Source organism: Papio anubis, chromosome 7 (genome assembly GCF_008728515.1).
Source record: "Papio anubis isolate 15944 chromosome 7, Panubis1.0, whole genome shotgun sequence".
NCBI classification, from domain to species: Eukaryota; Metazoa; Chordata; class Mammalia; order Primates; family Cercopithecidae; genus Papio; species Papio anubis.
Genome location: NC_044982.1, coordinates 30437469 through 30460281, shown reverse-complemented (window position 1 = coordinate 30460281; position 22813 = coordinate 30437469). Strand labels below are relative to the sequence as shown.

The following is a 22813-nucleotide window of genomic DNA, read 5'->3' as shown; positions in this document are numbered from 1 at the left end:
GCTGCTCTGGTGAAGTTCCAAAATGTTTGAAAGCTTTTGCCCTCAAGAAACTCTTGTATCTAGAGTAACAGCTTTCAAGATATTTTTACATTAGCCCACAATAAGAAATTCATGTTTGAATATGTGTGTTGGTTGCACATGTAAATCTGAAATAAATCCTGGGTGCGTGCTGATACTTTCAATTTTTTTCATTGAGAAAAAAAAGTAATGGTCATGACCCACTAAATTGATTTTGTGACCCGCAATTTGAAAATTACTGTTCTAGGTTACATTTCTGGGAGTGGAATTATTGGGTGACAGGGTAAAATCCAAACTTTCCTAGGTTTTGCCATATTTTACTATATATTTGTTCTTAGCAGAGTGGGTGGAGATGATGGTTTGTGCCACTCCGCTCAGGGGCATTTGGAAATGTGAAGTAAATGTTTGTTTGTCACAATGACTGGGGAATGTTCCTGGCATTCAGCAGATAGGATCCAGATCGGTGAGTGTTCTGAAGTATACAGGGCAGCTCTGCACAAGCCATGTCTCCTGTCCAGAATGTCTTTAGTGATCTTACGGAAAAATATTGGGCCTGATTGTGCTCTTTTTCTGCCATTTTCCTTGTTGTATGGTATATATTTATTGGTAACACTGCCCTGTCGGAGGAATGGGTTGTGGCAGGAAGAGCGTGGGGTTTAGAGTCCAGTATCTGTGTTTGAATCTTGATATTTAACCAGCTCTGTTTTATCCCTGAACAATTTATCTGATCTCTCTATACCTCAGTTCCCTGATCTAGAAAGTGGAGATCACTATGAGTCATCTCTACGAGTATCTATGAGTAAGGGTTTGTATTAACAATTAAGATCATGAGTATTCATTGTTTAAGCAATAGGCACGTAAGTACTTTATAAGTGATTTTTACTACATTATGAATGCGTGCTCCTGAATTTATTTATTTGTTCAATTGAACCCATTTTCTCAGATTAGGAAATACTATCTTACTTAAATCTTGTCTTTACTTTTTTGTAGAGAAAAAAGAGGTACCTTATGTGGCCACTTAGGTTACTAGGACATGAAGTATAAGGATTAAGAAAATTTTGTTTCTAAGTGTCTCTCATTCTAATTTGTCTTATTCTAATTTATCTCCCCTTGATGTTTTTGCTCCTCTCTATTGTAACCTTACTAGTTCACATGGATGCAGTGGAGCCAACCACACCAGCATCACAAGCCCCCAAATCACCCAGCTCTGAGTGGTTGGTCAGGACCTCTGCAGCAGAGAAAGCCACAGATGCAACTACTGCTACATTTTTTAAAATGCCACAAGAAAAGAGCCCTGGATACAGCTAGAGAGCAAGACTTCACCCTCCAGGAGCTGACTGGGTGTTGCTGAAGCAAATGTTGGACTTTGTGTTAGATAGTCTTGCATATCTTAATCAACATTCTCAGTCCTTTCACCACCAGAACCAACTCCTCTTTCAGACACAGCAGTGGACTCTTTCTCTCAGAAGATCATGTTGTGGGAGTCTTTTTTTTTTTTTTTTTTTTTAATAGTAAAATATTGAGGCAGCAATTTTTTACAAAAAGGTCATCCTCTGCTCTATTTGTTACCTTGTTATTGCTGTCTCAACATTTACTACAGCTCCATTTACAGAGCTGTTGCTTTTTTGCAGTTGTCTTTGTTCTTGAAAAACCAGTAACTGCTTCTGCATATGTTTTGTGTAGAGCTTTTAATATCATTTGAGGAAGTTCCAAATTTGTAGCCAGTTCCAAACAAATTTAAATACTGAGTTGAGGCCTGTATGGAATTGTTTGCAGGAGATAAGGCTTGCCTTTGAGCCTACTCTTGATTCACACAGAGTGCCAATAAGATAAATCAACGAGGTTCTCATTTTGGAGCCTCAAAGGAGACACCAGCAACTGGGCCTTGAGAACTTCCATTTTTTTGCAGATTGTCTGCAGAAACTCAGACAGCTCATCATCAGCAGCAGCTGTATTGTATTTTACCTCATCTTAAAGAGTTTATGTTCTACTGAAAGAGGACGTGTGTATACATGCACACGCACACAGCTTGGTGTAATGGTGAAGATGGTTTAGGTGTACAGCAAATTTAAAATAGTCAGTGAATTGTGTCTTACTACTTCATGTCCCAGTGTAAGCCTTTATGTCCTAAGCAGAACTTTATTGTTAGTATTATAGGTTAATAACCTGCAGCAGAAATTCATACTCTCTTATAATAATGGCTTCTTGGGGCCATGCTTTGGGGAGGTAAAATGTCTTTTTGACATGCCTTTATATTTGGCGTGTTTATGATGGCTCAGCTGCATGTGGAGTTATATATACAGTCGTGCCTGAAGTTGGATGCTACTTTGTCAAAATGAGAAATAAGTGATGGCCTGGCTGGAGAGAAGCCACGTTTTCTAAAAAGTATTATCAAGAGTGTCTGTCATTCATTCAGGGGCCTGGCTGACAGAAGGGCTTTTTTTTAATACCAATGAGTGCATTTACTCTGAAATACACAGAAGCTCTTGGTGAATTGCTGCCTGCTCTGGTCACATTGTAGAGGGACTCCCACTCATGCACCTGCTTATTTTCTGTCTTAAATAGGTGCTGGATGGGGCAGCACCTCCTTCCCCCAAAGTGCGATTGCCCCTGTTTCCCATACAAAGTGTAATGATGGGTTACTTTATCATACTCCCTTTTACAATTATAGTCCTTATCAATGGAAACTCCAGATTTCTTTATCGATGAAGTGGGGAGGTGGGTGGGCATGAATCTAGTTGGAAAAGGGGATTTGAAGCTAAGTTTACATGGCACTTTAAGACTGAGAACATGTCAATTGTTCATAATCAGGAATATGGTAGAGGGAGAGCAGGTGGAGACGATGGGACGGGAAAGTGCTGAAACCGGCCCAGCATGCCTCTGAGTCGCCCTTGGTTCTCATGCAGCAGTGTGTGTGCTCACAGGGGTGTTCCACCCTTGGTTCTCGTGCCATGCAGCAGTGTGGGAGAGTGCTGAAGCCGGCCCAGCATGCCTCTGAGTTGCCTCTGGTTCTCATGCAGCAGTATGTGTGCTTAACAGGAGTGGAGATGATGGGACGGGAGAATGCTGAAACTGGCCCAGCAGACCTCTGAGTCACCCGTGGCTCTCATGCAGCAGTGTGTGTGCTTACAGGGATTTCCCAGGCTGCACTTCCCTTCCCTGTGGGCTGCACCCACAGAAGTATAGAAAATATGTCTGTTGAATATAAATTGGTACCACTGAATTGTTTTAGTGATGAGGTTAGATTTTGTTGTCATGTGCATTGTCACCATAGTGACCCGTGGCATATATTTTTAACATACTTGGTTGGGTTTGAGAGAAATCTGTGGACATAATTTTTTGTTTGTGTCAAGCTGTATGACTCATTCAGTGATTGGTCCCATGATCATGGCCTATTAGTGAAAACCTCCAAAGGTCAGGTGGCCAAGGTGTTCCCACATTTTTTCTATATAACTTGTTGCCTGATAGTCCACTTTTCTACCTATGATTAAAAATAATTTTTATATACAACATTATTTACATTTCAAACATCTCTACAAAGTCATGCCATTTTAAGGAGATGAAAACAGTCACAGAGTTGAGTGACTTGCTCCAAATCACAGAACTAAGCCAGGACTAGAATCCCAGACTTTCAGATTTTCTCTGCCCTGGGTTATAATCTCTTGTTTTTCAGTGATAGACCTGAGTCAGTCTGAGATGCTTATTTATGAAACAGTATACCGTGAATATTTATTATCTTCTTGGGCATGCTTTTCTACCCATTTTGAATACTTTCAACAGGGATTACCCAAGAATGCAACATCTACCTGTAATAAATGGGGAGAAAGTTAGTTGCCTGAGAGAATAGAATATTAAGCACACAAATACTTTCCAACACAGGGTTGTAAATTGTGCTCCTCATTTTAAGGTGCTGTATGTGCATGTTTAAGGATTATTAATCAATGTATTCTGCTTGCTTTCTGTATTAACCAGTTTCAGAGGATAGCCTTAGAAATGAGTGTATTTTGAATCTTAAAACTTAAAGTTTCTTTATATGCGGCACAGTGTATAATGTCATAAATTAAGAAAAATCTATTACCTTTCAAAGAAATTACCTAGTTTCAAAAATCAGGTTTTGTAATCAGTGTTGAAAAACTCTGAAACACGACTTACTTTGAGGATGATCCTTGAGCTCATGTATTTGACCTGCTCAAAAGTAATAACTAAAGCTGAGTTAAACAGTTTTTATTTATTTCAGGGTTCTGATTTTTCCCAGCTGGCTACACAGATGGCCTATCTGAATCCTAATTTTGTGTGTTTTCCATGATGGGCAGAAGTCAAAACATTATCTGCTTCTGTGAGGATCATTAATAAAAAGTTGGTTTTAATTACGAGTTTAAGGGAATTTTAGTTTATTTTTCAGATGCAGTATTTGAAAGGAACAAAACTCTCGTGTTGCCTTTTGTTGTTGTTGTTGTTGTTGTTGTTTCCTAGAGACAGGTTCTTGATCTGTCACTCAGGCTAGAGTGCAGTGATGTGTTCATAGCTCACTGTAACCTTGACCTCATAAGCTCAAGCCATCTTCCTGCCTCAGCCTCCTGAGTTGTGAGAACTACAGAAGTGTGCCACCATGCCTGGCTAGTTTTTTAAGTTTTTGTAGAGATGGGGTCTTGCTCTGTTGCCTATGCTGGTCTTGAACTTCTAACCTCAAGCAATCTTCCTGCCTCGGCCTCCCTAAGTGTTGTAGTAATAGCTGTGAGCCACCATGCCCAGCCTTGTGTTGCCTCTTGGTAAGAACTAATAAAAGGAAATTAGTAGCTTGTTTACCTGGTACCAGATTTGGAGGGGGCTGGGTATAGTTTTTACTGAGTGGTATGTGATTGGAAAATAGGCCACATTAGCCTTGAGTTGTTTAGAAATCAAATGAGATTTGAAATTTTAGAGGACATTGCTGGGCTATGAAATAGGCTACTAACAAGGCTATTTTTGTAGCAAAATGGCCAAAAGCTGAAATAAATCTTCTTAGTCTGTGATGCTTGTAGAGCATCCTTTGTTAAGTAAAGCACAACACCTAGGACAAGTAACTAAACTAGTTATGACTTCCAAATAGATTGATAGAGCCTTGCATTTTGGAGTTAGAGACACTATAGCTGTATCTATATACCTGTAATATAGCCTGGAAAGTTCTGTTGCTGCAGAGTTATCATTAAAGTCACTTGGAATTGAAGAAGATACGGAGTGTTGAGACAAAGGAACTAGGCTGGCACAGTCATTGCTGATGCGATGGGTTCTCCACTTTGGCTCCAGGCGTAGGCTCCTGGTGGTGATGCATGATTCATTTCCAGTCTTTGTTTCATTTTGGCTTCATTACTGTGGTTCTGAGCCACACAGGTTTCTCCCCCTGGGGAGAAGACTGTAAAAACCTCAGCATTAGCAGCTGTGTTCAGTGCCCTGTATGTCTTGTGAAGCTTATCTGAGCTGGACTGAGAGCAGAGTGGCTCACTCTCGCAGCTGTGGATGCAGTCTAGTTGGAGGCATGGCTTGGAGGACGTCATGGTTCATGCGATGGTTGGAGGGATGGTAAAAGCAGTTAGCTCTTGTCAGCTGCTTCCCTCTGCTAGTGCTTGAGCTGCCAATTTTATTTGTTAGTGTTTCCTTATCTCCCACTCCTGTTGTGAAAGGTCATAGAGTTACTGTCACTGGCAACAATTTCTCCCCTTAGAAGAAGTCTGGTACAGAGGGAAAGGGTGAGGAAAATGGTGAATTCCATCACTCAGAACTCAATGCAAGTGGCACAGAGATGCTTTCTCCTGTGTTAACGTCTCCAAAAGATGAACATCAAATGCCCAGAAACAGCAACATCAAAAAGAAGGAAGATGAGAAGTATTGTTGAAGAGTATGGACTGTAGGGTTTTTAACAAGTCCGGCAAGACAAACTTATGGCTGAAAGAAGACATTTTTCTATCACTGCAAGTAGACATCATAAATGCTTGGTAAAATTGCCAGATTTAGGGAATAAAAAATTTTTCAAGTACAGTATTGAAGAATGGGGGCACATCCTGAAGACATTCAGCAAAGAAGCAATCTTGGCAAGGTGGAGAAGTGGGAAGCAACGTGGATAGAAAGGGAGCTGCCCAGCAGGAATTCTCAGCGTGTGGTCCCTAGGCCAACAACACCAGCACACCTTGCCCACACCAGACCTGCTGAATCAGAAACTGCCAGCGCAAGGCCCAGCAGTCTTTCAGTAAGCCCTCCAGGGGGCTCTGGTGCATGCTCAAGTTTGAGAACCATAAACTTTGACACAGTTAAAAAGATGTTTTAATGGACTGGTCTCCTTCTAAGCTCTGAGATGCTCTCATATTCCCTCCATAAGTAAAGAGATTTTTTTTTGTATAATTCTTTGCAGAAACTGTTAATGTCTTTATTTCTCATATTTTTTTTTCCCCTGCAAGCTCCTGAAAGATCTTTTTGAAAAATTGACAAAGGATGCTATCAAGGGCTATGTTTAGATGGATGGAAATAACCTTGAAAATGGATAAAGCCTGGGTGTGGTGACTCACGCCCATAATCCCAACACTTTGGGAGACCAGGGCAGGAGGATTGCTTTATCGCAGGATGTGAAGACCAGCCTATGCAGCATAGTGAGACCTTGTCTCTACAAACACTTTTAAAAATTAGCTGGCTGTGATGGTGCATGCCTGTGGTCCCAGCTGCTTGGGAGGCAGAGGCAAGAGGATCACTCGAGCCCAGGACGTTGAGGGTGCCGTGAGCCATGATCTGGCCACTGCACTCCAGCCAGGGTGACAGAGCGAGATCCTGTATCAAAAAATGAATAATCAAATAAAAATGGATAAAAATGTAACAATGAGTTGTTAGTCTATGAATGATAGTCATTTTTCACAATTGGCAGTAAAAATGTGATTTGTGTAAGGTATGAGTTTACCACATTTGTTCATAAGATCTTAGTTTCAAGGGAAAGTATCATGTATTTTCCAGCATGATAATGATGAATCATTTAAAGTATGGCTCATAAAAATGAAAAAAAAATATTGGAAGAAAAAACCACCTTGGGTACATAGGTGTGTAATAAATAGCTGTTGAGTTATTGATAATCTCTTGCTAGGATTGAATCTCAGTACTTCAGAGCATGTAAAAATCAATTTTCTGTGATCCCACTTAATCACACCGTGTTGTCTTTTTTTAGATTTCAGCTAGCGATTCTGCAGGGGTTGGAGACTAATAGCAATCTCATGCTTTGTTGTTGTTGTTATTGTCTGACTCGTGGATTCAGCATTTCAGAATATGGTACTCTAATCTTAAGGCTTTGAAAAAAAAAACTGTGGCCATTTTTTCTTTATATTTTACTTGTGTTAATTGGGCTGGGTCCTAACTGGTTGCCAGAGCCCAGAAATCCAGGTTCTGTCTTTTCAGGGAATATGCATAGCTAAAGAGTTCATTGTGTTTGCAAAGGTACACTAGGAGTTCTCATTTCCTCAGATGCTTATGTGTGTAGGCTGTTAAGCTCTCATTTCAATTTTTGCAGTCTTTTAAAACGCCACACAATTTTTCTTTTCCATCTTAAAGACCAGTTAAAACTACCTCTGGCCACAAATGTTAGTGTTACTAGATATTATCAAGGTGTGAGACTAAAAAGTTAGAAGGCTTTAAGATGTAAATTATGTAAGTTAATGTTTTCTTTCTCTGAAAGTTCTGACCCTTGCTGACCCCTCATTCAAATGTTTTTAATTGAAAGGGGTAAGAAAATATCAGAGAACTTAAAGATGGCCTTCGTGACTTTGACTCAAAATCAACACATTTCATTATGTATAGGTCCTACACCTTGCTTCCTCAAGCGGGCCATGAAAAAAAATCTCATGACCATGCAAACTGATGCCACCCCAAAACCATGGTAACGATTTGAATTGCTCTCAATATTGATCTCAAACTCCCTCCTGTTGTCAGCAGCTACTGCAAACTGGCTATTATAAACCCTTTCTACCCCCACCTTCTCTCAATCTCAGCAGTTAATCTCAGCCCTCCCCCACCACGTAACAGCCTCAGGCAGAACTTCCCGCTTAGACACCCTCACACACACCCTTCCTTACCTTCTTGCCAGTGCCTGTCCTGCCCAAGACGAATCCCTTTTCCTGTGCCCTAAGCCCTCTCCCTTGATAAATGACTTGATCTAGTTACAGCCTCACACTCCTGGCACATACAGCTTTGCATTTAAACATGTTCAGATACTTCTGCTTCAAACAAAAATACCTTTCCTCAACCCTTTGAAAGCCTAACTACCACTAAAGTATACTGCCCTTATCTGCGCTCTGTCCATTCTGCAGTCCACTGAGGCAGTGGTTTTTAACCCTGGCTGCATGTTAGCATCACCTGGGAAGCTTTAAAACGTCCTAATTCTGGACTGGACCACAGACCCATTAAGTCAGCATGGGGAGGTGGGACGGGTTTCAGTCTTTAAAAAGAAGTGTAGCTGAGGCTGAGAACCACCGCTCTAAAACCTGGCTGCTACCCTTGCTACCATGAAAACTGTTCTTGCTGGATTCACCAGTGACTTCTACTGTCAAAATGTAGCCCATAGGTTGATTTTTATGATACTGATGCTATATAACCACTTCCTTCTTTGGAATGCTCCCTTTTCTGACCTTGCTTTCCTGATTTTTCTCCCACTTCTTTGCTCTTTCTCAATTTCTCTGGGTTGTTCGGTAGGTCAGTCTAGCACAGACTGGATGCCGGTCTCTGCCACCACCTCAGTTACTAAAGTGAACACCTGTGTGCCAGTGAGTTCCTTTGCCATACCACTTTAATGCACCAACTTAAAAGCACAGATTAGAGGGGAGCGTTCACATTCACTAATCACTGCAGGCTTCTAGGAAAGCATACTAAAGGACTCTGGTCCTTCTCTTACCTCCCTTGTTCCTCCTCCAAGCCCAGTGAGGTAGGAGGAATTGCTGATTAGATTAGTGAGATTCTAAGGTGGATCACTCCTGTTTACTTATGAGTTGCTGTTTGTGAAAAGATGACCTGGACTGTGGTCCCTCTTCTGCTTTCTCCTCTTCGGCGTCTTGGCCTGGTAAGGGGGCCTGTGCCCAAAAGAGGCTCCTCCACCTAATGCTGTCTTCAATCTGTGGCTTTCTGCTGCTGGTTAAGATTTTTAATTGGGCTGCCTCATCCCTTTTTGACCTTGAGCTTCATGTTGATCTTTATCAAGGAACTTTTTATTGGGGCATCACCACTAGCCCTATGAATACAGTGAAATTTGATTTCCCAGTCTACTGTTACCATTGCATGCTGCCCCTGGAACTGGATATATGGGTTCCACTTTCATCAGAAGTGATGCTGTGTGTTCCTGATGTCTTTGAATCGCTAGTTTCTGATTCAAAATATGGGGTAGGTGGATCTGATTAGTAGTCATATGCCTGTGTCCTGGCTAGGAAGTCAGAATGAGGTTATCTGGAAAGTTGAGCTTCCTCACATGTGGGAAGGTACTTCAGATGCTGGACAGCCAATAAGAATAACAAAGGTCCACCAGAGCCATTGCCCCATTCGACAAACATTTAGTGAACACTGATTAAGCCAAGTGCTCCTCAGGGACCTCTTAGGGAAGAGGATAACTGCCCTAAAGCAGGATACCCCTGGGCCCCTTAGATATACTATCCTTGAGACTATTAGGCCCCTGTCCAGAATACCTAATAATAATAATGGCAAATATGTACTTAGTGGTCTGCCATTTGGAAACAACATCTCACTTATTCAACAAGTCTAAGGGTAGGTACTTTTGTCTCCATTTTAAAACAATGAAATACAATTATAGACAAACTTGCTCAAGTCACATATCTATTAAGCATCAGTGAAGATTCAGATTCAAGTCTGTTTGATGTTAAAGAGTGTCTGTTCCCAACCAATACCTCTGCTGCCTCTTTTGACAAACTGAACTGTCAGAGGGCATGTACGTATGCATAAGCTGTGGGCCACTGGGCCCTGGGCCAGTGTCTGATGAGACCTCTTTATTGACTTGTTTCTCTTGGGCTGTTTCTCTACCAGGCCACTGAATGGGCTCATCCCTTCTCTGTGCGTACATCATTGAATGGAGATAGCTGGTTTCTGTGACATCCTCTTATAACAACCTAGTTTTGTTCTTGAGAGTGACCAGAGCGAGAGAAAAGTCAATTAAATCTTGCAGATCTTGCAAACCTATGGCAATAAAAAGGTATTGTCCTTTGTGTACCAAGGCACAACTGATTCCTAAGCGAGGAAGATACGTGTTATGAGATCGTAATGTTAGTGATAGACTTTTCAACACCTTGGTAAACATTTCTTTGACTGTTAGCAAAAGCTGCCTTAACAGTCTTGGCTTTTAGAAATGTCCCTTTATTCAGTAGGTGTGTATAGAACACATTTTATGCCAAGCACTCTGCTAGGAGCTGGGTATACAGAGAAGGAAGGCATTCGTGCTGTCATGATGTTCATGGTCTTCTGAGGAAGAGACAAGAAAAGCAAGTATTAGAATGACAGGGTATTTTGGCAGCAAGGAAGAAGGCACTTTAACTCAAACTGGGCAGTGGAAGAGTTAAAAAAAAAAAACACGGAATGAAATCCTGAAGGATGAGCAGGAGTTAAGAAGAGTGGATCAAGCCCTCCAAGGGTAAGAGCATGGTTTGTTCAGAGCACTGCAAGTGTTTTCGTATGGCCCACATGTAAAGCTTATAGAGGAACAGAGAGAGGAAGGCAGGAGACAGGAAGTGAAGGGTCCTGTGTATACTGGCTTACTTGTTGAGTTGGAGAACTATTGCAGTATTCCTCTGCTAAGCTCAGGGTGTATTCATGGAAACCTTACTGCAACTGGCCCATTGTGCATACAAAGCTGGAACTGAGATGTGGACAGATTTGCATTGCCTTGGTCACCTTCTGTTGGAAATATAGCTAGGCCCACTTATTGGTAGGAGCTATTGACATGTTAAAACTAGGTTAAACTGAATTGGAAGTAATGCTTTATTTGGAATCATGGCTGACTGATTCCATTACATGTTCTAGCATGATACCAGTCTGAGGTTATTCCCCTTGAACCACCGACTTAGTAGAGTTTAATGCACAATGTGATGGTCTTAGTTCCTTGTACTGTTCTTCAGCGATGAAGTTGTTCAACTGCCAGTTAAGTTTTTTGGGCTTTGTTTCTCAGTAGTGACGGTAAATTTGTGTTGGTCTGTTTACCCCTTTTGGACTGAACACCTTAGCAATCTTTGATATTTTAAGCCTACAGAAAGTGCCCATGGGATAAAACCAATCTGCTGGCTCACACTAAGTTCTGATCCCATGATTTTGGTCTCATTAATACCGTGCTATACATAAAGTTAGCTAAACCTTTTGAAACTGCATAAAAGTGAAATAATTGTGAGTTTTGGGCCAACATTTTTCCTGAACAGCTTCTGACTGACCAGCATTTTAAATTAGGTGATATAGTCTAGCTTTTGTACATAGAAATAAGAAAGTGACTTTTATGTTCCATTATTAAAATAGCATAGAGAGGAGAGGTAAATATACTAATTTTTCATTGCTCATACTAGAGAAGGTATATTGACTAATGAAATAGAGGATTATGGGGATCATATGAAAATATGATTAAAGAGATTATCACTAGAAGAAAAATTCAGACTGCTAATTATGAGAAAAAACATGTATGCACAACCAAACAAATCACAAAAATGGAAGATTTCTAAAACAATAGAATAGGAACAAATGTACCTGTCATATTAATAAAAGTAAACTTAGCTATAGATAAAAGGCAAAAATGTCAGCAAACACTAATTTCATGTTATAAGATTCAGAAAGGTTGAGCAAAAGTAAACCAAGCAAACGCAAATAAGAAAATGAGTTGTAGTCTGCATATCAGGCAAGGTTGGACTTAGGGAAAAAGAATTGAAAGAAAAATAAAAACACTACATAATGCTAAAGGGTGTGACTCACAAGATATAATGTTTCTCAATATCTGTACCAAATAATGGAAAACCATTTATGTATTGGAAGCCATGGGAGACACAGGAAGAAACTGAAATACAGTGTTAGTCGGATATTTTAATTCAGTTCTGTCAGTTCATGACAAATCAATGGATAAAACCTAGGACATGGGATGATTTAAATAAGATGCATAAGATCTAGTTGATACATACTAGACTTTACCCTAAAAATGGTAACTACACTTTAAAGTACCCATAAAACATTTCCCCATTTGACTGTGTATTAGAGCATACAGAAAACATAAGTTTCAGAACAGAGAAAAGGAACAACAGATGGCATTTGCTGATAAAAATGTAATAAACTTAGAATTTGAGGATAAGTGGTCAGAAAAAAAAGAATGCAATAAATTAAAGCCAGAAAACACTGCTCATCTGCAATCTAAAATGTTTTTGAGCTCTTCAACTATTCTTGGGTTGATTAGGAAATGCAAAGCATTAAAAAGCATTTCATATCTAGACTATAAATTTGTTCCTCTGAGATACACATAAAACAGTGCTCAGAGGAAAATTCATTGCCCTAAAATTTGTATATTAAAAACTAAGATGAATGTTGTATAACTCAAAATATTAGGAAAAGGCATCTTTTAAAAGCAGGCTAAAAGAATCCAGAAAAATTAATTAGAAAAATGGGGAAACAGAATTAAAGAGCTAATTTTTAAAATATGCAGTAAAATATGTAACATTTTAGCCACCGTTACAAGAGAAGACAAACACAAAATAAAAATTACCAGATAATATATAAGAGCCATAAAATATACTTTGCTCAACTGTACGCAAACAATTAAAAAACTTGGATTAAATGGATAATTTTCTAGGAAGGTATAATTTGCCAAAAAATGACATCAAAAGAAATCTAATATAACAATTGTAGAAGAAATGAAGTAAGTATTTCAATTAGCATGACTAAGTATTTTTAAAGACCCTACCAATGAAAACAAAGAAATGCATTTGGAGGATTAACAAAAACTTTTTATAACACCAATTTTTTATTTTACATTTTAAAGCATGACATGGAATTTATTGAAAAGACATGTATTTTATAGAATCCAAGCAAAAGCTGACCAGCCAGAGATAAAGTGAGACCAACTCAGGGAATGTGAGCAGTGGTGATTTATTCCCTCTGGTGTTCCATGTTACCCTGACACAGAGCTCCCTTTCCACATTCTCAGGGGCTCTTGATCCAAAACCTTTTAAAAAAAAAAAAAAAATTAGACTTAACAGAAAAGCTGCAAAAATAGATTTCCTGTGTGTCCTCTCAGCTTCTCCTAATGTTAACTTACATACCAATGGTACAATTATTGAAACTAGGAAATTAACATTGGCACAATCCTATTAACTACATACTTTATTTGAATTATAGCAGTTTTCCCAGTAATGTTGTTTTTCTGGTTTGGTATTCAATCCAGGATCCATATGTACTTGGGTCTTTCTGGGTTTTCTATTCTATTCCACTGGTCTACTTGTGCATGGTACCACACTGTTTTAATTATAGAGACTTTATAGTATGTTTTAATGACTGGCAAGGCTAGTCCCCCTTATAATTTTTCCTATTTGTTGTGCTTCTGGCTATTCAAACATGTTTGTTTTTCCATATGAACTTTAGTATCAACTTGTCTAAATTCATTTTTTAAGGTACATTGGTATTTTATTGATATTATATGATATTAACTGATTTAGGGAGAACTAACATCTTTAAAATGTGGAGTCATCCTATCCAAGAACAGAGGATGTATTTCCATTTATTCAAGTCTATTTTGTGCCTTTTCAGCAGTGTTTTAAAATTATCCTTGTGTAGGTTTTGTGCGTTTCTGGCTAAGCTTATCCCTAAGTATTTAATTTATTTGCTAGTAAGTGAGATTTCCTCTGCCATTATGTCTTCTAACTGGTTATTGCTCTATATATAAAAGCTACTGATTTTGTATGCTAATGTATCTTGCTGCCTTTTTTTTTTTTTTTTTAAATAAACAACAGAAATTTATTTCTTACAGTTTCACAGTCTGGGAAGTCCAAGATCAAGGTGCTGGCTGATTCAATGTCTGGTGAGAGCCTGCCTTCTGGTTCATAGATGTCACCTTCTAGTTGTGTCCTCACATGGTGAAGGGGACTAGTTAGCTCTCTGGGGTCTCTTGTATAAGGGCATAAATCCCAATCAGTAGGGCTCCACCCTCCTAATCTAATGACCTCCCAAAGGCCCTGTCTCCAATACCAACACTTTGGGGATTAGGATTTCCACCTGTTTTCGGGGGACACAAACATTTATGCCATAGCAGTCAGTAGCAAACTCTTTTTGTTTTGCAGCCAAAGGTCAGTCAATTTTTATCTTCTTAGCTTAGTATAATCTAAGCCCTAAAGCCATGAAATGCATGGAAAAGGTTTTTCTTTCTTTTTCTAACTTTTATTTTAGATTTGAGGGGTACATGTGCAGGTTTGTTACCTGGGTATATTGCGTGATGCTGAGGTACTGAGCATCCTTACAGAATTCTTTTACTTTTGAAGTTAGTTTTATCATTGCTCCTCTAGAAAAACAAACAAACACAAAAAACCAAAAATTGTTTCTAAATACCCAGAAGAATGATGAGAAATGAAAAAAATCTATAGAAGTAAAAAATGACATGAAAGCTTAAACCTAGGAAAGCAAGTAAGACAAAACTTTCCTGACTTTGGCCCTGGGTGAAGGAAAAGTTGTTTCTCTCCTACCAACCTAAAAATGTTGAACAAGTTGTCCCTTATATAGAGGGTTGGGGCTCAAATTTGTACTACTTGTATGGTGCAGAATACTGCATGAGGAAATTTAATTTACCGTAGACCCAAGCTAATTGTAACCCCAGGTAACTACTAGAAGCAACCACAGATTCTCTCTGGAGGAATGAACCTTCAATCCAGTTATCAAAGAACTCACACAGATAAAGTTATGAATATAAACAACTTAAGCCAATAAATTTGAAAGCTTAGACAAAATTCCTAGAGAAAATAATTTCTCAAAACTCATTCAGGGGAAATAGAAAATGTGATTAGTTCTGTAACATTAAACACATTTAGTAAGTAGTTTAAAATCTGGGCCTGTGTACTCTGCAGAAAGGTGTTATGGGACCCCCAAAATGCCATCAGTTTTTTTTCTGGAGCTTGACACATTGATTGTAAAGTTCATTTAGAAGAACAAATACACAAGAGCAGCCCAAGGAAACCCTTTTAAGAGAGCACTTGGTAGGAGGAGGGCTAGTCCCACTACGTATTAAAACATAAAGTCTCAACTCTGAAAGTGTGGTAGAGGTGCATGCATAGGTCAATGGAACGATATAGAAAATTCTGAAACAGGCCCAATTGCATATGACAATTCAGGATACAATAAAGGTGGTGCCCTAAGTCAGTAGGGGGGAAAGATGGATTATAAAAATGAGTGGTGTTGAGATAATTGGATATAGTTTTGTGGCTACATATAAATATATAACCATACAGGAAAAAGTGGATCTGTTTCTTACACTATGCCAGGATAATTTTCAAATTGAAGAGAGATTTAATTGTACAATTTAAACTATACAACTACTAGAAAAAAAAAAGATGAATTCCTCTGTGACAGGGGTCAGCAAGCTACATAGCCTGTAGGCCAAATCTGACTGACCCAAGGCCTAGTTTTGGGCTGCTGCAAGCTAAGAATGGTGTTTTGCTTTGTTTTTTCTTCCACCTTTAAAGTGTTCAATAACAAAAAGAGGAGATCTTGGAACAGAGACTTTATGTGGTCACAAACTCTAAAATATTCACTATCCAAACTTTTATTTAAAAAAGACTATGGACCCTTGCTTTGTAACCTGGGTTAGCTATTGCATAATAATACCACTGAACTCAGCTGGGGTATATCTGCTCTAAGTGTCTCTCATCTCCTTGGACCAGTACAAAAATACACTGCACTCCTTTGGTAGAAGGGAATGTAAATCCACATGGCAAAGGATGGGGATATAGGGAACTGAAAAGTTTTGGAACCAATAATATACTCTTCCACACTAAATACTACTAAAAATTCAGATGCAATAAGAGATATATTTGACTGTTTTAAAAAAATCTTGTATGCATATACACAGTAAGCAAACTAAAATACAAGTGATAACCCAGAAACATGGTTGCAACTTACATCACAGATTAAAGGCTAATACTTCTAATTTATAAATAACATAAAAATAGAGAATTTCCTGTAGACCACTGTAGAAGAGATATGAGCAGACGGTTCACTGAAAAAAATGCAAATGTCTCTCAAACATATGAAAAGATGCTCAACTTTCCATATAGTCAATTGATTTTCACAGCAACCTAATTAGTAGATATTCTTATCATCCCCATTTAAGAGACAAAGAAACTGAGTCATAAAGTTGTGAAGTATTATGCTTGAACACAAAAACCAAGAAGTAATGGTGCCGGGATTTGAACCCAGTCAGGCTGGCTCTAGATGAAAGACTAATTCACCATGACTAAATAAGGCTTATTTCAGGAATTCAAGGATCATTTAATATTAGGAATAGCTGGATGTTTCCTTAATATGATAAAATATATTTATCTCAATCCAAAGCCTGCGTTGTGCTTAATTGAGAATACCAGAAGCAATTTCATTAAAGTCAGGAACAAGAAAAAGATGTCCACTAATTAGCACTATTATTTAAAAATGTTCTGTAGGACGTAGGCGAAACAATTAGACAAGTGAAAGAAAGATACAGAAATTAGAAGAGAAAATTGTAATTTTCAGATGATACTGAGTTTTTTACTTAGAAACTAAAGACTAACCAGACCTTACAAAATAAGAATAAATTAATTTTCAGAAATCAATAGCTTTTATAGATACAATGTCTAATGTCAAGCTCTAAGGGAAGAAAAGACCCATTTTATAACAGCACAAAACATAAATGATAACATAGGAATAAACACAAGACATATTATTTGTAGAAAAGGTTAAAATGCTAATGAGAGATGAAACAAGACCCAAACAAATGGGAAGATATACCACATTCTCGCATAGAAATACACAGCATCATAAAGATATCACTTCTCTCAATTTACAAATCTAATGTGATCTTCAATAAAAATATCAATAGAATTGAAAAAAGTTACATAAATTGATTCTAAAGTTCATATTCAAAACCAATAGTGATAGAGGGAGACTACTAGATATTAAAATGTTTACATCTACAGCAATTAAAACAGTGGTAGTAATTTGTGAGTAGTCATACAGATGAGTGGAACAGAACAGTTCAGAAATAGATCTAAATACGAGAATTGAGAAGATGATAAAGGTGGCTTTTCAGTCAGTGGAAAAAAGATTAGTCAGCAAATGGGGTGGGAACTACTAGGTAGGGCTCTGTTGAAAAAAATTAAGTTGGATCTATACTTCACCTCTTATACCAGGACAAATTACAGACAGTCTGAAGATTTAAACAGTAAAAAAATACTTCTTCTAAAAGTAGAAAAAAAAAAAAGGAAAGTTATTTTATAACCTAAGAGTGGGGAAGGCCTTTCTAAGTATGACACAAAACCCAGAAGCCATAAAAGAAAAGACTGCTAGATTAGACTTCATAGACATAAAAAATTTCATCGTGACAGTAGCACCATAAGCAAATGCAAATGAGAACCTGGGCAAGAAATGTGTAACTCTGCCAAGATGAGGGACTAAGTTATCTAAAACAGAAAGAGTCCCTATCAATAAAAAAGAAAACATTAGCAGTCCAATATAAAAATGGGCAAAGGAGATTAACAGAGACGTTTAATAGAAGAGAAAATACAAATGACTTTAAAGCATATGAAAATGCTTAATAATAGAAGCTTTTCACCTACCAAAAATACTAAAGTTTGTTAACACACTATAATGGCAAGTGTGTAGTTAGATTGTCTCATACATTGTATAAACTAGTGCAAACTATAAAGGGTTGACACTATCTTATTAAAATTACAAAGGTACATTACATTTTTAAACCCATCAATCCTAGGAATTTGCCCTACAGAGAGAATTGTATCTATACATGCAAAATAACATGTGTCAACATAAAAATGTATAGAAAGATGAATCTCTAAGTAAAAAGGTTTTATTGGGGAATAATACACAAGATGTGGGATTGCAAACCAGGTCATACATACAGACCAAGGTGTCCTCCAGTATGTCCAGAGGAAAGGAAAATGTTAGGGTTTTATTGGGGAAACAGGAGGTTATACAAGTTGTTTTGAAAGAAAGTCATTGGGGATAGTGTCTTTTGGGAGCTGGCAAGTGGTGATTTGTCAGTGGCCGCAGTTGTTGGCTGAAATTTGTAATCTTAAAATTGTATTTTGTTCGATTGGCCTTGCATATGAGTCAGTGTGTCGGGCAAGTGTTCTTACAAAAGTGATTAGCTGTCCTGCTGTCTTTGTGTGACTTAAATGGTAAGCTTTGATTCGCTTCTGTTATCAGGCAAATCGTGCACAAAATCCCTCCTTTCATAGCCTTCCCTGGCTCCATTTTGTCAGGGTTTGACACAAGTGACTCCATTTTGCATGAGCAAAACTAACCATTAGAATTCACTAGAGGTTAGTCAGGTTCAGTCCTCACACAAGGAAGGCGATTACAAAAGGCTTTAATACCAAGAGGTTGGTCATTTGAGGTCATCTTAATGACCTCATTATTAGAGGTTAGAGGCTGCCTAACACATGGGTAAATATTTTAAAAACCTAACTATATCTGGCTTTCAAGAGGCATACTTTGAGTGTTAAGAGAAAGATTGAAAGTAAAAGGACGATAAAAACACACCAACCAAAAAAGGCTGATATAGCTATACAAATATCAGTTGAGATAAATGTAAGTCAAGAGGCATTACTAAGGACACAGAGGAACATTTCATAGAGATAAAAAGATAAATTTACCAGAAAGATGTAGTTTGTGTTTTAATGCAACTAATAATATAGCTTCAAAATATAGAAAACAAAATTACAGACCTAGAAGTACCTGATAGTACAAGTAGTCATTAATAATATGGATGATTACAACAAAATGAATAATAAATTTAACCTAACTGATGTCTGTAGAATACTATAACCAGCAGTGTCAGAAGAGGTATTCTTTCCAAGTACCCACTGAATTTTTACCAAAATTTATCATATGCTGGTCTTTAAGTCCCAACGAATTCCAAAGGGTAAATCATCTAAAATATGTTCTCTGACCAAAGTAAAATTACTCTAAAAATCAATTTTTTAAAAACCCCAGAAAAGCCTGAAATATTTAGAAATTAAGCATTATACGTCTAAATAACTGACAGTTCAAAAATAAATTACAATAGATGTTAGACAGTATTTTGAACTAGGGCAATTTTTAAATGACATCAAAACTTGCATTAAAAAGTCTGAAGGCAGTCTAAGTACGCATCTCAAAAAGTATAAAAAGGATAGCAACAAACCCAGATATTGGTTCTCTGAAAAGACTAATAATATTGATAAACCCCTAGCAAGACTGATCTTAAAAAAAAAAAAAAAAAGAGAACATAAGCCCCAGGCTGGGATAAAATGTTTACAAAAGACACATCTGACAAAGGACTGTTATCCAAACTGTAAAAAGAACTCTTAAAACTCAATAAGAAAAAAAAAAAAGCACCCAATTAAAAAGTGGACAAAAGATCTGAACAGACACCTCACCAAAGAAGATATACAGATGGAAAATAAGCATATGAAAAGATGGTCATCATATGTCATTAGGGAACTGCAGAATAAAATAATAAGGAGATATCATGACATACCTATTACAATGGTGATTTTCCAAAACACTGACAACACTGAATGCTGGTGAGCATGTGGAGCAACAGGAACGCTAATGGGAATTAGCTAATGGGTATGAAAAATGGCACAGCTATGATGAAAGACAGTTTGGCAGTTTCTTGCAAAACTAAGCATACTCTTACCAGACAATCTAGCAACCATGCTTCCTGGTATTTATCCAAATGAGCTGAACACTTATGTCCACAGAAAGACTGCAGACAGATGTTTGTAGCAGACTTATTTGTAATTGCCCACGATGTCTTTCAGCAGGTAAATGGATAAACAATCTGGTACATACAGACAATGGAATATTATTTTTAACTCTGAAAAGAAATGATCTATCAAGCCATGAAAAGACATAGAGGAAATTTAAATGCATATTGCTAAGTGAAAGAAGCCAATCTGAAAAGGAGACATACAGTATGATTTCATCTATATGAAAAGGCAAAATTACGAGGACAGTAAAAAGATGAATTGTTGCCAAGGGTTAGAGGGGAAGGAGAGATGAATAAGCAGAGCACAGAAGATTTTTAGGGCAGTGAAAATACTTTGTATGATACTACAATAATGGCTAAATGCCATTATACATTTATCAAAACCCATAGAATGTACAACACTAATAGTGAAAGTGTATCAACTATGGACTTTGGATCATAAAGATGTGTCACTGTGTTATGATAATGTATGGATTGTAACAAATGTATCACTCTGGTGAGGAAGGCTGTGCATGTGTGGGGGAAGAAGGTATATGGGAACTCTGTACCTTCTGCTCACTTTAGCTGTGAATCTAAAACTACTCTAAACTCTATTTTAAAAATAGAAAACAGGCACAAATTACCAATATAAAACCCTAGAAAAAGCCCGGGGTTTTTAAAAACCCCAAATCTTCGTATTCTAAGAATATAATATGAAGAACTTTATGTCAGCAAATCAGAAAATCCACATGAAATGGAATTTCTGGGAAAATACAGTTTACCAGCTCATGAGTAAATAGAAGGCTGGGCATGGTGGCTCATGCCTGTAATCCCAGCTCTTTGGGAGGCCAAAGTGGGTGGCTCATTTAAGTCCAGGAGTTCAAGACCAGCCTGGCCAACATGTGAAACCCCGTCTCTACTAAAAATACAAATAATTAGCTGAGCGTGGTGGCGTGCACCTGTGATCCCAGCTACTCAGGAGGCTGAGGTGGGAGAACCACCTGAGCCCGGGAGGTCAAGGCTGCAATGAGCTGAGATGCTGCCACTGCACTCCAGCCTGGGCAACCAGAGTGAGACCCTGTAACAAAAACAACAACAACAACAACAACCCAAAAGAATAAATAGAAAATTTGAATTGTCTATATCTATTTAAGAAGTTGAATCTGGGCCGGGCGCAGTGGCCCACACTTGTAATCCCAGCACTTTGGGAGGCTGAGGCAGGTGGATCACTTAAGGTCAGGAGCTTGAGACCAGATACAAAAATTAGCTGGTCATGGTGGCATGCTCCTGTAATCCTAGCTACTCAGGAGGCTGAGGCATGAGAATCGCTTGAACCTGGGAGGTGAAGATTGAAGTGAGCCGAGATCACACCACTGCACTCCAGCCTGGATGACAGAGTGAGACTGTGTTTCAGAAAAAAAAGAAAAAAAAAAAAAGTTGAATCTGTAACTATAACTTTCCCATAAACAAATCCCCAGTCCAGATTTTTGCTTCACCAGCAAATTCTTTTAAACATTTAAAGAATTGACACTAGTCTTATACAAACTGTTTGAAATAATAGAAAAAGAAACATAATTCCCAATTCACTTTGAGGCTACCATAATTTTAATACCAAAGGGTGGCAGGTTCATTACAAGAAAGGAAAATTATAGGTCACTATATCTAATGAACTACTTATAAATATTTTAAAGAAAATATTAGAAAGTAAAGTGAATTATTTATTTTAGAAATGCAAGATTTTGGCTTAACATCACAAAATCAGTGTTTTCAACCCATTCAACTGGATTTATTTTCGACAAACTACCTGGGACAACTGGATATCCACATGCAAAATAATGAAGTTGGATCTCTTTTTATACAATATGCATAATTAAAACATATCAAAGACCTACATGTAAGGGCTAAAACTAGAAAACATTGAGAAGAAAACAAACGCATAAATCTTCATGACCTTGGATGAGGTAATGGTTTATTAGATATGACACCACACACACAGGCAATTGAAAAAAAATAGATAAATAAGACTTTGTCAAAATTTAAAATTTTGTCCTTCAAAAAGACACTGTCAAGAAGATGAAACGATGACCAGAGAATGGGAGAAAATATTTGCAAATCATATATCAGATAAGGGTCTGATATCAAGAATATATAAAGAACTCTTATGACTCAACAACCAAAAGGTAAACAATCCAATTTAAAAATGGACAAAAAGACTTGAGTAAGCATTTCTCCAAAGAAGATGTATGCATGGCCAACAAGCACATGAAAAGATGCTCAATATCATTAGTCACTGAAGAAATACTAAAACTACAAGATGCCACTTTACGCCCACTCCTAGATAGTTAAAAACTTATGTACCCCCAAAAGCTTGTACACAAATGTTCATTATAGCTTTATTTACAATAGACTAAAAGTGAAAACCATCGAAGTACCTATCAACTGATGAATGGTAAACAAAATGTGGTATATCTGTACAGTAAAACATCATTCTGCCATGAAAAGAACTGAAGTACTGATTCATGTGGCAACATGGATTAACTTTGAGAATATTATGCTAGTTGAAAACCGCCAGACACAAAAGGCCATATTCCACTCACATGAAATGTTCAGAATAGGCAAATCCATAGAGATAGATATTGGAGACAGACAGTAGATTAGTAGCTGCCAAGGGGAAAGGGAAATGGGGAAGGCCTGCTAGTAGGTATGAGGTTTCTTTCTGGAGTGATGAAAATGTTCTGGAGTTATATGATGGTAATAGTTCACAACTTTGTGAATATACTAAAAACCACTGAATTGTACTCTTTAAAATGATGATTTTTAAAATATATGAATTATGTTTCC

At 37.8% G+C, this 22813-nt stretch overlaps 1 protein-coding gene across 4 annotated transcripts in view; it reads left to right on the top strand.

Moving 5' to 3' along the window:
- GPATCH2L (G-patch domain containing 2 like) overlaps window positions 1–13944 on the top strand; it is a 63333-nt gene extending 49389 nt beyond the window's left edge. For 2 of the 4 annotated variants that reach the window (XM_017961381.3, XM_017961382.3), the window contains exon 10: window positions 1166–13944. In XM_017961381.3, coding sequence (XP_017816870.1) covers window positions 1166–1326 — 161 coding nt within the window. In that variant the 3' untranslated portion in view covers window positions 1327–13944. The remainder of the gene's footprint in view (window positions 1–1165) is intronic. The other 2 variants (XR_002523434.1, XR_004184853.1) reach the window with 2 other exon arrangements.
- The last annotated feature ends 8869 nt before the right edge of the window (window positions 13945–22813 follow it).